The following is a 13,809-nucleotide window of genomic DNA, read 5'->3' as shown; positions in this document are numbered from 1 at the left end:
TGCTGCCCTGGCAGTGAATGAAATTCCAGCAGTAGGCAGGCTGGAGACACAGATCTTGAATGAAAATTAAATAACTTCTTGAAGCAGAAGCAGAAAAAGAAATGTAGAGAAAAAAAAGTTTGAATGAAATGCTATGCATCAAATAGAAGACAGTGGAGGAGGATTTGGGACAAGGACAGTCCTTTGTAAGAACTTGACATTTGTCTGGGGAACTCAAGTGCAGCCATAACCAAGTGCTCTGATGACTCGTGGTCCTCTTTGGTCAGCCAGCCCCCTGTGGGCTCGTAGTGCTGAACAGCAGCACTCCTGCTGCTAAGCATCACTGGTGATGGTCCTTTGAAGCTCTTTGCCAACAGATGCTGTCTTCCAAAGTGCTCCCGCAGTGAGGACATAGACTCCCCAAAGTGCTGGCACTGCCTGTGCTGGCTGCTTTTTTCTCTTGCCATCCTTTGTCCTTCGGTTAAGCCCATTCTCAGGAGTTGGCTGAGGAAGGAGGATTCACTTGGTTCTACTTGGTGACTCAGACTCTGGGCACAGCCTTCTACTCTGTGAGTTACACATTGCATCACCTGGGCACAATGTACTTCTTTCTATGCCTTAGTTTTCTGATGTGCGATAAGGAACTATTCAAGTATAAGTTTCTTTTGAGGAAAGCTTAGAGCTTCTTTCATTGGCAGCGCTCTCATACATAGGGGTCTGAGGTGCTCTAAAGCAGGAGAGAAATGCAACATGACTTCTTTTTTCTGAGGCTGGTTTAAGTCATTTCCCAAAAGGAGCCTCTGAGCAACCTCTTTCTCTGTTGGCCCTCAGAAATCTTCGTACACATAAGGAAGCACAGTCCCACTGCCTGTCTTTCTGCGACTTTCCAGTGCCAGATTTTCACCTTTATTTCTCCACTCAAGGCTGACACCAGATCTTTACCCTTCATCACTCGTTAGCATGAAATGCGAATAACTTGGAGGCCCCTCTGCACTTTCCTGGTTCTCACACCAATCCAGGACAAAACTGGATACTGCGTGATTCAGAGTGGACCAAGGATTGCTCCAGGTTGGCCAGAGCAAAGTCTTAGGGCCTGTGGTCTTGGAAGAAGCCCTCTGAGCCCATTACCTCCCTGAGCACATCTCTCCCACTACTTTTTTTTGGGCATGGGTCTACCCTTGCTTTTCAGTCATTTCTTCTCCAGATTAGGCTGGACTTTGCATTGCCCTGTGGACAGGAACCCCTCCAGTGCTTGCCAACTCCACCAGCCCAGGCAGTATTTGTGAACTCTGCTGGTGTCCACTTGGGACACGCAACCTCACCTGGAAGCTCGGTGTCTCCACCAGCGCTTGTGCAGACCTAATAGGTCTCACTGAAACCCAGTATTAGCTCTTCTGAAAGTTTTTCAGATCTTTCAGATTTCAGCTGCTCCCTCTACTCTGTCCTGGGCATAAGGGCAGTCACAGTCTTTGCGCAAAGACGATCAATAGCATCTGTTATATTGACATCTGTGCAATTACACTTAATAATCAGTTACATCTGATTAGTGACCCACAGTCTGTGGTTATGAAGTCCCATCAGGTGAGGGTGTCAGAGCCCTCAGAGTAGAGAGGCAGAGTTACTCCAGCGATAGCATAGACTATCAGCTTGCGTTCCTTCAGAAAGGAAGCAGCAGTTCATGTTGTTCCCAAGACAGTTTGTTTTGTGACCCTGATTATAATGAACCTTTCTCTCCTTCCAGGCCAGCTATGTCTTACATGCAGCTCTTTGTTCTCCTCACCTGGGCTAGTAACCTTATCTGTAAAGTAGCCATCACAGAGAGCAATGGGTGACACTTTGGGACTCAGAGTGCTGCTCTTAAGCCAGCTCATGCTGTGTCTAAACTATTTTTCCCTTAAACAAACAAGACCCTACAAACCTCAAAATGAGAGAAAATTAAACACATGGCTGGATTCTTTGCTAGCCCCGGGGGAGCTGTCAGGATGTCAGTGTGGGCCACACCTGATACATGAGTCTCCTTAAAACAGATGTTAATTGAGTGTGGAAGTGTTAAAGTACCACAATGCTCTGTGATGTGGTCTGGAAACTGCTATTTGGATCGTCAACCCAGATAACATGAGCTGCAGTGCTTGAGGCTGAGAGCCAGGGCACCCCTGCACATCCTGCAGCCTGCATGAAACCCCTGCGTTCAGTGCTGCCCAACCCTGGTGCCTCCACAGGGGACAGCAAATTTCGCCCTAAAAATGCCTGCTCAGCCTGTTCAGTATTGTAAGGTGGGGGAGAGCATTTTGTTTCCTGTTCTTTAGCTTTCAAAGCTTTAGCTTCACAGAGCCTGGGTGGAGGAGGTTGGCCGTGGGCAGGGGTGCAGAAGGAATTGGGGATGAAGAGTGTGGCCAGCAGACTTGTACAGTGATCAGACCCAGGTAGGAAGGTGGGATGGAGATGTGGGCTAGGCTGTGGTTGGGAAGGGACATAGAATGCAAGGCATTGGAGGGGAGAATGTCAGCTCTGCAGTAAGCCGCTCCAGCCCGAGGAACACACAGATTTTGGCAGAGAAATAGTGTTGTGATATGTTGGGACAGGAGGGACCTAGCTGTCCCCTGCCACCCAGGCAGGCATCACTGGAGCGGAGCTTATCTGGCAGGGACAGCACCTTGCACTTGTGCAAATGACTGTGCAAAGCTCTGGGCAGCAGGGAAATGAAATTCAGGCCTTTGGGAAGGGATGCTTTTGTCCAGAGGTGCTGGCAGACCTCTGGAAACTAAAAGATGTCCTGCTCCAACCTTGGCTGCAGGTGACCCAGGCTGCTACTTGTAAAGTGATGGTGGTGAAGATCTACAAGAACGACGTGGACCAAGAGGTGATTGTGCGTGAGATCAGCCTGCTGCAGAAGCTGTCCCATCCCAACATTGTCAGGTGGGCACATCCTCTGGCCATGAGCAGTGGGCACTGGCAATGGCTGGAGTTGCCTTGGTGTCTCTAAGGCAGTTCTGCAGTGAGGGATTGAGCTGAACCTTGATGGCTTCTTTTCCTTTTTTTTCTGTGTGTGTGTGTGCGTGTTCTTCTGCTTAGGTACCTTGGGATATGCGTGAAGGATGACAAGCTGTACCCCATTCTGGAGGTAAAGGTTTCTTGCTTTTAAGTGTGCTGTGGGCAGGCAAGGACTCTGCGATTCTTTGTCAGGGAGGATGGCAGATATCCTGTAACGCATATCTACACCTCTCCGACTCCTGCGCATGTGAATGGCTCTGGACTAGCAAGATTGCCTCAGAGGGGCTTCTGGTCCTTTCTGCCCCACAGCTGGTCACAGCTGGAGTGGGGCACAGTCACTGCAGGGCCATGAGATTCAAGCAGGATAGCCAAAAAGTGTTTCACGTTGGCTTGGTACCACCAAAGGGACAGAATGGACCAGCTGGCTGGGAGAAGAGCCAGGGATGGAGGGCAGGAGTAGAAAGTAAAGCAAATGGAGACCAGCAGGACCTCCAGGGTTGCTCCGGAATGGTGGTGTGGTCAAATGGAAAAGCCTGTGCTGGTACCAGCGAGGTCTCACCTTGTTGCTGTGCTGTCGGTGGCAGAAGACATTGACTGAGCTGCTGCCAGGCTTTTTGCCTCTAGATCGCTGCCCGTGAGGGAGGACCACAGCTGGCTTATACAGCCGTCCCTGCAGGGGGGGCTGAGCCCAGAGACCGGCAGTGACTTGCTGTGCCAGGAGGGGTATTTGCACCGTGCCATGCTCAGGGGCCTGCACGTGCAGTGGCATTCCCAACCTCCTCACCAAAGGAGGGGCTCCTGGGTTGGTGAGGGAGGGTTCACCACCTGGGAAGCTCTGGGGGAGCCTGTGCTGGGCCACGCAGCCACCCGCTTTTTGTTTCTCTTCACAGTACGTGAATGGGGGTTGCCTGGAGGAGCTCCTGGCCAGCAAAGACATTGCTTTGACGTGGAAGGAAAAAGTGGACTTAGCTTCTGACATCACCAGAGGCATGATCTACCTGCACTCCAAGAACATCTACCACCGAGATCTCAACTCCAAGGTACGCAGCTGGAAAGGGGACGTCACCCCCACACTACTGAAGACAACTGTGTTAGGGACCCCTTAGGGCTGTATCCAGGAGGCCTCATGCTAGTCCTCTTCTCCATGCTAAGCCCTCTGCAGGCAAGAAAGCTTTCTTGATAAAACCTGTCACTACATTGCATGCATCACTTGCCAAGCAGGAGACCCAGACAGAGATAAAAATACGTTGCTCTTAGTGCCGTTGCTGTCAGGAGAGAAACCAGATGGAAATGTGTACAGGATTGCATATGGTTTTCTTTGCCTACGGTTGCAGGAGAAGCTCTGCCAGATTTAGAGGTTTCCTTTCCTGCTCACAGCAAGGAGGAAGCTGTTGCTAACAGGAGCTGGTTATGGGCCCTGGGAATGAGTGCCATGTGAGATGGTCCCTGTCTGTGTGCAGAGCATCAGCAGAGCTCAGGAGATGTGTGTCTCCTCACTCAAGTGCAGGGAAGTTGTTTTTCCTTGATCCAGAGGATCCAGGTCACCAGTTTTAGGATGGTCACCTCCATGGGTTTTACACCCTGGCAGCTGTGAAGGCATCTGAAGCCAGGCTTTGGGTGTAAGGCCAAGGCACATCATGTTCCTGGTGTATTGGCCCTCTGGCTGGGATGTTGCTTTCCCCACTGTGGGCTCATGCTGCTTGATGGGGGGCAGGAACAGCCCTGGGGCTTTGCCATTCTCAGGTTTGTCCATGGGGACAGGCTTTGATGTAGCTCTTCCTCTGCCACTGGTACAGCAGTAGGAACATGGTGGGGCAGTGCCTTCTTGCTCTCTCTTGGGAAAAAAACTATCCAAACCTCAGATGGATCTGCAGCGTGTCCATGATATCACAGGGAATGTGAGCTCAGAGGTTGGTCACCAGCCTGGACTATACCTGATGCCAGAGGCTGGCTTGGTGATTCATGGAAATGGAGCCTGCAAGTCCTTGCAGTTGACACTGGATGGAGCTGTATCTCTCACAAGCCATTTTTCTTGGTGTTCTGTGAGCTTTTTAAGAGAAACTTGAAATAATGATGAAGATTGGCAGTGGTGAAGCCAGTCGAGCATTAGAGTCTTGAGAGGTATCAGCACAGCAACGAACCTCACCTTTGTAATCTTGGGCTGTTTACTTGGCTCGGTCACTAACCATGAAATCGCAAACACCAGGCAAGGACATGGCAAGACCACAGATTTCTTGGCCAGTGTGCTCTGAAGTCAGGTGAGATGTAATTTCCTATTTGGTGGTAGCTGATGAGCTCAGGAGCTTTCCAGATCTGTTTGTGGAAAGTTAGTGAGTGCTGGAAGGCCCCTGCCTGTGTCCTCTGTCTTGCTGTGGTGGTTCAACCCTGAAAGAGGTTCATCCTTCCCCAGGGAAACCTAGGAAACCTGCAGTGACGATTGCTGAAGATATAGGAGAGAAGTGTGTATGTACTCACTTGAAATCTAGTTGTTAGTGAGAGCCATCTGGAGAAGACGCCTAGGAGGAAATCCTGGGGAACTGAACAGGCTGAAAGCGCTGGGATTTTGAGAAACCTTAAGATAATTTTACAGGAATACCTCCAGAAAGCCATGTTAGGGATGTGTAGCTGTGGGCCATGAGAAGGGCTGTGGCTGTGATCCTGCCTGCCTTTGGCTGAATGATGAACAGGATCAACATGCACATTTTGAGGTCTCTTTCAAAAAAAAAAGATGTGGATCATCATGTCCATTGAACAGCTTCTTCAAAGGACTTTCCCTGGCTTCAGATGTGATTGGTCCATCCCTGATCTGCCCTGTGCACTCCATGTGTGCTGCCTGGATGCAGGTCTTTGGGGAGGGCAGAGCCTGTAATGGCAAGGTGGGGCTGAGGGCTGGCAAGGTGCCGCTCAAGTGAAGTGTCCAGGCCCTTCCTTGCTGGGGATCTCATGCTGTGCCCCATGGGCTCCTTTCAGAACTGCCTCATTCGAGTAACGCCACGAGGCCGTGAGGCGCTGGTGACTGACTTCGGGCTGGCCAGGGAGGTGGTGGAGCTGCCTGTGAAGGATGTGGAGAGGAAGCTGTCTCTGGTGGGCTCTGCTTTCTGGATGGCTCCTGAGATGCTGCGGGGAGAGCCCTATGACCGGAAGGTATGACACTGCTTCCCAGCTCCTTGTTCACCCTCAGAACTCCCGAGTGAGCATGGGGGATGTCTCCTTTGTTGGTGACATGTCCCAACAGCAGAAAAGCCCTTCCCTCCCCCCACCCCGGGAAACATGTCCCTGCTACCCAGACCTTTGCTCACTAATGTTCTACTTAGCAACTTAGAAGTTCCTTATGTGGCCTTATTAAGTTAAACTTTTAGGGAAATGGATTGCTGCCATGGACAAACACAGTGAAGCCTCTCTGAGGAAGATGCTTGATGAGTTATAGCCGGATGAGCCTGTTGCAGGATCTGGAGTGGGGAGGTGTCAGAGCTGTGGTAGAAGCACCAGACACATTGAACAAGAGCACGGGGCCAGGCTTCCTGAAGATGAGGCTGGACTCTGAGTGGGGCTGTGGTGTTTCTGGGTGGATTCAGAAGCCCAGAAGTTTAGGGGTTTGCTGCCTCCATCTCCAATGGGCTTTTGTGTAACTAATGGAAAGACTTTGTTGTTTGTACTACCTTTGCTTTGCTTCTGTGCATGCCCTGTCCCACCTCCCACTCTCCCACCCCTCCTGCAGGTGGATGTGTTTTCCTTCGGCATTGTCCTCTGTGAAATCCTGGGCAGGATCCCAGCTGACCCTGAAGTGCTTCCCAGGACTCAGGTAATGATTTCTGCAGCCAAATCTAATGGTGTTTTATCCATGGTACCAGATTGTGGCTTCCCTCTGGACCAGGCAGACCTGTACACACATGTATGTGTTCACACTCAGGTTTCTCTCTAGAGGTTTTTCCATGAGAAAATCTGATCTCAAAATTTTCAGTGCATAAGAGTTCAGTACATCTACAGTTTCAAAATTTTTTTTAGATCAACAATTTGAGATTAAGTACTTCTGTTTAAAGACCTTGATTACAAATACTTCATTTTGCTTTGACGTTTCAGCTTCTCCATTGAAGTGTCAGGTTAAACACAACTTTCATCACAGATGTTTATTTTGAAATACCTTGTGGTTAATACACAGTTCATGTGGAAACAGTGGGCTTCCCTAAAAACATGGCCTTTTTTGTTTCAACATTTGCAACATTTCCCTTCCACAAAGTGGAAGGGAAAGTTTATCCTGAACAGGGATGAAAAATCCAGCAGGAAAACAGCAAATTGCTGCTTTCCAAGGAGCATTGCAAGGAACTTGCAGTGACCAGAGACGATTCCATGTTTCTGTGAGACTGGACAGGAACTAACGCTCCATCTCTGTTCACAAGACGAAGGAGAATTACATATCAGAGACTCTGAAGTCTGGAGGGACAAAACTGTAGTTATGGAGACAGCTGGCTGGACTCCTTCGACTCTCAGTTGCTGTTGGAAGACCAGATGATCTGCAGTTCCTGTCCTCAGCAGCCACTGCTCAGCGCCTGGTGCTGGTTCCTCTACTAGTTTATGTCTTTGTGGCTCTTTAGTTTGAGCTTTTTGAGGAGGATACATACTGTCCTGCGGGATAGCAAGCAGAAGGATGCTGCAGTCTCCCAGCTCTGCTAATGATTTCCTGTCTGTGCAGTCCTGCCAGAGCTGATGTTGCCCCGGTACCTTTGCATAGCCATCAGTAAAGTAGCTGTGATGGAGACCCTAAAAGCTTTAAACCATGAGCATTCTGTTCTTTAACATGTGGAGAAGTATGAAGAGCTTTTAAAGGACTTTATAGCTGAAGTTTTTTCTATGTACTCTTCCCCCTTCCTCAAAGGATTATGGCTTGGATGTTGCTGCCTTCCAAGGGATGATCAGTGAATGCCCCAAGCGGGTGATGGACCTCGCTGCTGGCTGCTGTCGGGTGAGACTCTTACTAGTTTTTTTTTTCCTTTGGTTTTATTTGATTTGTATCCAACCTGCAGGCAGAGGCACCCAGCTGATCCTCTCTGGAGGGCACTGCCTTGCATATCTGTAATACCAGCCCTGGCATTACAGATATCATCAGACCATAGTTCTCCAAACTTTCTTGCTTCAGCATAAAAGATAATGGCGAAAGCTGGGGGGGTGCCTCCCCATGCTGCCCAAAGCCTTGGGAGGCAAAGCAGAGAGAAAGTGAGGATCACTTTAATCTCTGAGAGGAAGAGAAAAACAAAGGCAGTAATCGGGCAGAGTGGGGAAGCTGGGTGATCATAATGCAGCTAATTGCTAGGAGCTCAAGGCAGCAAACGGAAGTGAACCCTTGCACGGGTCCCGAGGATGTGTGAATAACTTGTCCTGAATCAGCGTAGTGATTCATGTCAGCAACTGGCTTAGATTTATGTGTGTTCAGATCTGGTGTCTCCAAGGGGAAGCTTCCTAATGCAAGTTGATATAATAATGGGCTCCTGCCAGCCCTTGGGGCTGTTCTCTGCCCTTATGTGATGTACAGGTTTCGGGAGTTTCTGGTGCAGCTCCCCAGGCACAAAGGGCAGCCCCAGGATGGCACAAGTAGGGGTATGGGATGGGCACGCTCTGAGCCATGTCCCTCACTTTGGGTACACCCTGATGGCACCAGAAGGGTTGGGGGATCACAGCCCACTAAGGGTGAGCTGTGCCAGGGAAACAAGATACTTAGATCCTGGCTGTCATAAAAAAACCTCAGGGTCTCCCTCCTGATACCTACCTGCAGCCTTTCCCTGTACAACACCTGCCCCTGCACCATTTGGGTGGGCTCTGGGATGAGCAGTTCCCACACCCTGTCCAGGTGGGGTATGTGAGGCTGGTTTCCAGCATCTTGCTGCCTTTGCTTGAGCTGTACCGCACCATGGGACCTGTTCTGTGGCTGCTCATTTGCAGCAGCCCTGGCCTGGATCACCAAGCGGCGGATGATGCCAGAAGGCTCCACCGGCAGGCGTGTGACCTAGACCAGTGTTAATGATGGATGGATGCCATTGCCCAGCCTTGGGGGACCCAGCAGAGTTGCTGCAGAGCACCCGCCTCCTGTCCGGAGCGTCCTCTTCAGCTTTCCCTTTTCGTTCCAGGTTGAAGCATTTAAGAGACCGTCTTTCTCTGAGATCCTGGATGAGTTGGACGATGTCGCAGAGAGCCTGGAGCCTAGGAGGGACAATCAGCTTTCAGGCTGAGCTGCCTGCTCCCTCTGAGGCTTGGCAGAGAATCACCCAAGCTGTAAATTAAGTGTCTGGGGGTTCAGGAGTGAAGAAGGAAGGTGGGGAAGGGAAGAGCTAAGTGATGTGCTGCTGTTTATTTAATCATAGTCTCAGTCTGTAATTTCTTGGATGGAGAACACAGCTGAAAATGGAGAAGGGTATATTTTTCCTAGCTAAGGTTTTTAACAGATGTAATTGGGACACCCAGCAGCCTTTGTCTGCTTGTTAAAAGCAAATGATGCTGGAGGGATGGGACCTGAATTCCCTTGAGGATGCTTTCCAAATGCCCGACAGAAACATCATTCTCTCCTGCTTCCCCGTGCCCCCCACACCCAGGGCCTTCCCCTTCTCTATCCCCATGACCCTGGGGAATCGCCGCTTGGGGGGCTGGAGTCTGTGCAGTGTGAAGGAGAGGGGTTTTGGGGTGCTTGGTGAGCCTCGGGATCGCCTTATATTTCAAAGCCTTAAAGCACCCGCTCGGCAGCCTTGCAGGAACAGATCTGCCCTGTACGGTCTCTGGCTGGGTCTCCCAGCATCGTGCGCAGGGTGCACCCAGGCATGGAGGCATCGGGCAAGGTTTTGGAGAGTCAGCCGGGGCCACCCACAGGGTGCTGACCTGCACCAGCCGAGGCGGTGGGGACGGTGTGCCTTACTGAGGTACAGACTAACCGACTAATATCTCCTCCCAGAAAAGCTTTGTCACACACATGTCCCAGAATCACAGCAGTCTGGATTTCTCCCCGCCACCCTTGACTGGGGCTCAAAGATGGAGGGGTCTGCCTCCCCGCTTCTCGTCCTGCTGCAAACACGGTGACAAGCACAATGCCAACAGCTTGGGAGGCCGAAATGGGGGAGAACTGGGTCCAGCATCATCCAGCATCTCACCCATTTCTCTCGCCCAGCACCCATCACCTCCTTGGCCACGCGAGACACCCTTGCGGGCTCCCGGGCTCAGGCAGCCAGGAAGGGACTTTGTTTTGATACTGTGTTTTCTTCTGTGGGCCAGAGGAGGGTGCTGGAGCTGCACATCCAAACCAGAGGTGGAAAGAATAATGGCTAGAAGTGGTCTGGCATTGCAAATTAAGAGAAATGGGTGAGCAGTTGAGTCCCTGCCCTCAGGTCAGATGAGTGCTGGGCCGTTGGTCTGAAAGACATGTTCTGCTGGGCCCCAAATGATTTTGGGTGTAAATAGGTGTCATGTCCGTATAGTGGTGGAGCTGTGGCTCTCTTCCTGTAGACTGTAAGCTCTTGAAGCAAGGAGCATTCATCTGTCCACCAAAAGGTATTTGTACAGTGGGCCTTCAACCTACAGCTTGAAGGCTGTTCTCCCACCCAATGGTAGAGCTACCTGGGGTCTCATCTTGAGCTCTTGGAGTCTATATATGACTCATCTGGTGTCATATATAGCCCAACATCTCTGTGCCATGGTGCCTGCACAAGAAAGTGTCAGTGGTGTGCTGGGACAGAGACATAGTGGAGGAATATGATGCATTTTCACCAGGGATCATAAGGAATCAGGAGTTGGCATGAAATGCACTGAATGACACTAGAGTCACCAGCTCAGCCACATCTCCAGGCCGCATCTGCAGCTCCTCCTTCCCCAAAGGTGCTGTTGTGCTTTTGTGGGATACTGACTTATTTGCACAAGAAACCTCCTGCTCAACAGCAAACAGCCCAGCAAATACCTTCATCCCAGCTGGATACTGCCAGCAGGGGGAAGCAAAGCCTTGAGAAGTAGAAGACTGAAAATAAGGGAAGCTTTTCAATCTGGATGAGGCAGAGTGGCCACTTTTTGACTTGCACTGGTTTGAAATGGACTGCAACAGCAGTGCAAACAGCACTGATATATGTGTTTGTCTTCAGTGAGAGCCAGTTACCACCAGCATCACAGCAATATGTTTGATGAAAATCACAGGGTGTATATTTGGCTACCAGGAAAAGGACCCAAGGAGCTAACTGCAGCCTCCCAAGGCTTCCCAGGCTCCCCTGGGCTCATCTTCCATAGAGGAATAGGCTTGAGAATGAGGAGTCCAACAGTATGTCCTAACACTCAAAGTATTAGGGATACAAAGCCTCTACCAAAGACCACTATGGATGAAGGATAGCTGTCTGCCTCGGCTCAGTCCCTGGCTAGATGCTTTGCTTTCATAAAGTCTTTCTCCAGCCTTCCCCATACTGCCTGGTCTGCCAAGCTGCAGTCTGTTCTTCCTCTGCCCCTCCCTCACAAGAGTAGACTAAAGGAAGATCCCTCAACATACCAATCCCTCAAATAGCCTGTTATGGGGTGAAGGTGTCTTGTTCCAGGGGCACTTCCTTACAGGGCTGTTCCACTGCTGGCATCCCCTTCCCAGGACCAGCAAGGCTTGGTGCTGGCGGTGCCCTACCACAAACTGGGCTGATCCTTCCTCCAGCTGTACATCTGACTCTGGTCCTGCTGAGAAACAACCGTGGAGCTGGGACACAGTAGAGAAGGCATGTGGAGTTGTGTAAACCTTGATGATGCTGCGGTATGTAGGAAGATCTTTTGGGTTTATTTATCTGCGTGGGGGTAAGAAACCTGCTCAAGGATTAAATGGATCCGGGGTGGAGGGATATTTTCTGCACAGAGGATAGCCAGCATGGTCTGAGCTGCGATGGATCAGAACTGTGTTTCTTCTGGACTTGCCATGTGCCCCATCCATTGTCATGGTGAGTCCATATGCTGGCTCTCAGGCAACCAAAGGATATTGGGTCCCTGCTAGAAGGGCCTTTGGTGCCTGCTGCAGGGGCAGGTGGGACCAAGACTGTCTGCAGGCACCATGTGGACTAGAAAAGCCAATGTTGGGAATCTGCAGAGAACAGAGGTAGTCTGGGAATTTGGTGCACCTCGTGGACCAAGAGTATCTCTTCACTGGTCAGAGCTGGAGGGAGAGGTGAGCATGACTGCTGAGATGCCCTCTGGGTATGAGGCCCTGTGCTGGGAGTGCAGGGCCTGGCTTTTTCACGCCAGTCTGACACAAAGTCCAGGTCAGTGGTTGAATTTCATGTCCTGGCACTGAACCAAAGCAACTGCAATGGTGGGTGGAGGGTCTGGGCAGTGCAGCAGGCTCGCCCTTGGTGGACCTGACCAGCAGCTGCCTTCTCTGCCTCTCCTCCCTCTGTTGGCCACTTGCTCCACCCGTGCTGACGGCGTGGACCCGGCTGTGCTGCACCTCACGGGCCTTGCATTCCCACATCCTCCATTGTGTCTTTGTTTGTTTTTATAAATGCCATTTGGGAATAAAGTCTAGTGGCTCTTTTCCACATCAGCTCTGGCTGCTGCATTTCATTATCCTGAGTCTGCTGAGTGGTGCTGCCAAAAGGCCATGTTTCCAAGCATAGGCACCGAGCACAACTAAACAAACAGCTTCATGCTCTATCAGCATAGCTGGCATAATAAACCTTTAGTTAAAAGTAGTTTACAGAAGAGTATTCCCTATGAGAAAGTGGTATTCTGAGTCCATTGCCCCTCTGTGCCCTTGGTTTGTGGCAGGGTCAGCTGGTGTCTTAAGTCACCCCTTCCTTTCGGTTGGGTGGGCACAAGGTAACAGCAGCAGCACAAACATAGTGCAAAGGCTGTTGGATTCATGTCCCCCCAGCAGCCCTTAAGCCAAAAGGGCCAAACCACGGTGAGATGATTTCCCCTCCCCAGCTGAAGCTAGTTTCATGCTGATTCATACATGGCATTAGTTACTCTTCAGATGCAACCCTCTCACAAGGATGCCTCAGAAAATCAGGTGTTCACTATGCCAAAGCCCCTGGCTCTGCTTCATCCAAACACAAATCATAGAGCAGTGCCGAAGCTCGGTTCTTTGAGTGCCTCACGTGATAGTGTTAGGTAGGAAGAAGACCTTTCCTTCTGAAGTCCAGTTTCTTGAAGTCAATCAGCTTTCAGATTTACAACTGTGAAATCTCTGGGCACTTGCATGTGGCCAAAGTGCTGTGTTTCTCCATGGAAAGAGCCTCTATGCAGCCTTTGGAGGCTGGCAGTAAGCCTATGGATGGTTTGGACTGCTGTGTCTTCCCATGTCCCAGACAGTGCAGGAGGGTATCGCTGGAGGTTGCCCAGGTCTGGCCAGGATGCTCGCCTGAGTGAGACCTGAGAGGACTAGTTTGGCCCCACTTTTGTTTTCAGATGGCTATGCATCAACAAGCCATCATAGAGGCTTCCAGCTTTTCATCATGTGTCTGGCTCCCTGATATGGCAGAAACCGGCTCCTCTCCCCACACCCCACTGCTCCTCTGTTGCCTCCCCAGCCTTGCTCATTATTTGCAGCAAGGGAAATGTCTGGAGAAGCTCTAGGGATGTTTTCATTTCTAGGCTTCAGGGTTGGCCCTTTCCAGATCCGCTAATGCGCAGAAGAGGATTTTCAAACGTAAAATGCAAACCTGATCCATGAGCTTTCCAGGACAGAGAAAAAGCCCTGAGATGAGCAGTGGCCAGGATCAGTCACAGATTGACTGGGGCTTTTCTGCTTTTCTTTTGGGGACCCTTGTCAAGAGGATGGAAAGCAAGAGGGACTGAATGGTAGCCTGACAGTTTGGGGAGTATATTCCTTTGGGACATCTCAAGTCT

General features: G+C 50.6%; 1 protein-coding gene across 2 annotated transcripts in view; it reads left to right on the top strand.

The window, feature by feature from the left end:
• Positions 1-12,502, top strand: part of LOC129215354 (dual specificity testis-specific protein kinase 2-like) — a 54,309-nt gene extending 41,807 nt beyond the window's left edge. For both annotated transcript variants that reach the window (XM_054848203.1, XM_054848202.1), the window contains exons 3-9: positions 2,774-2,895; positions 3,052-3,100; positions 3,861-4,010; positions 5,941-6,114; positions 6,689-6,772; positions 7,844-7,930; positions 9,090-12,502. In XM_054848203.1, coding sequence (XP_054704178.1) covers positions 2,774-2,895; positions 3,052-3,100; positions 3,861-4,010; positions 5,941-6,114; positions 6,689-6,772; positions 7,844-7,930; positions 9,090-9,191 — 768 coding nt within the window. In that variant the 3' untranslated portion in view covers positions 9,192-12,502. The remainder of the gene's footprint in view (positions 1-2,773; positions 2,896-3,051; positions 3,101-3,860; positions 4,011-5,940; positions 6,115-6,688; positions 6,773-7,843; positions 7,931-9,089) is intronic.
• Positions 12,503-13,809: the final 1,307 nt, after the last annotated feature.

This window comes from Grus americana, chromosome 20, assembly GCF_028858705.1.
Source record: "Grus americana isolate bGruAme1 chromosome 20, bGruAme1.mat, whole genome shotgun sequence".
In the NCBI taxonomy this organism is placed as follows: domain Eukaryota; kingdom Metazoa; phylum Chordata; class Aves; order Gruiformes; family Gruidae; genus Grus; species Grus americana.
The sequence above is the reverse complement of the archived record's forward strand: the minus strand, read 5'-3'. Positions and strand labels throughout refer to the sequence as shown.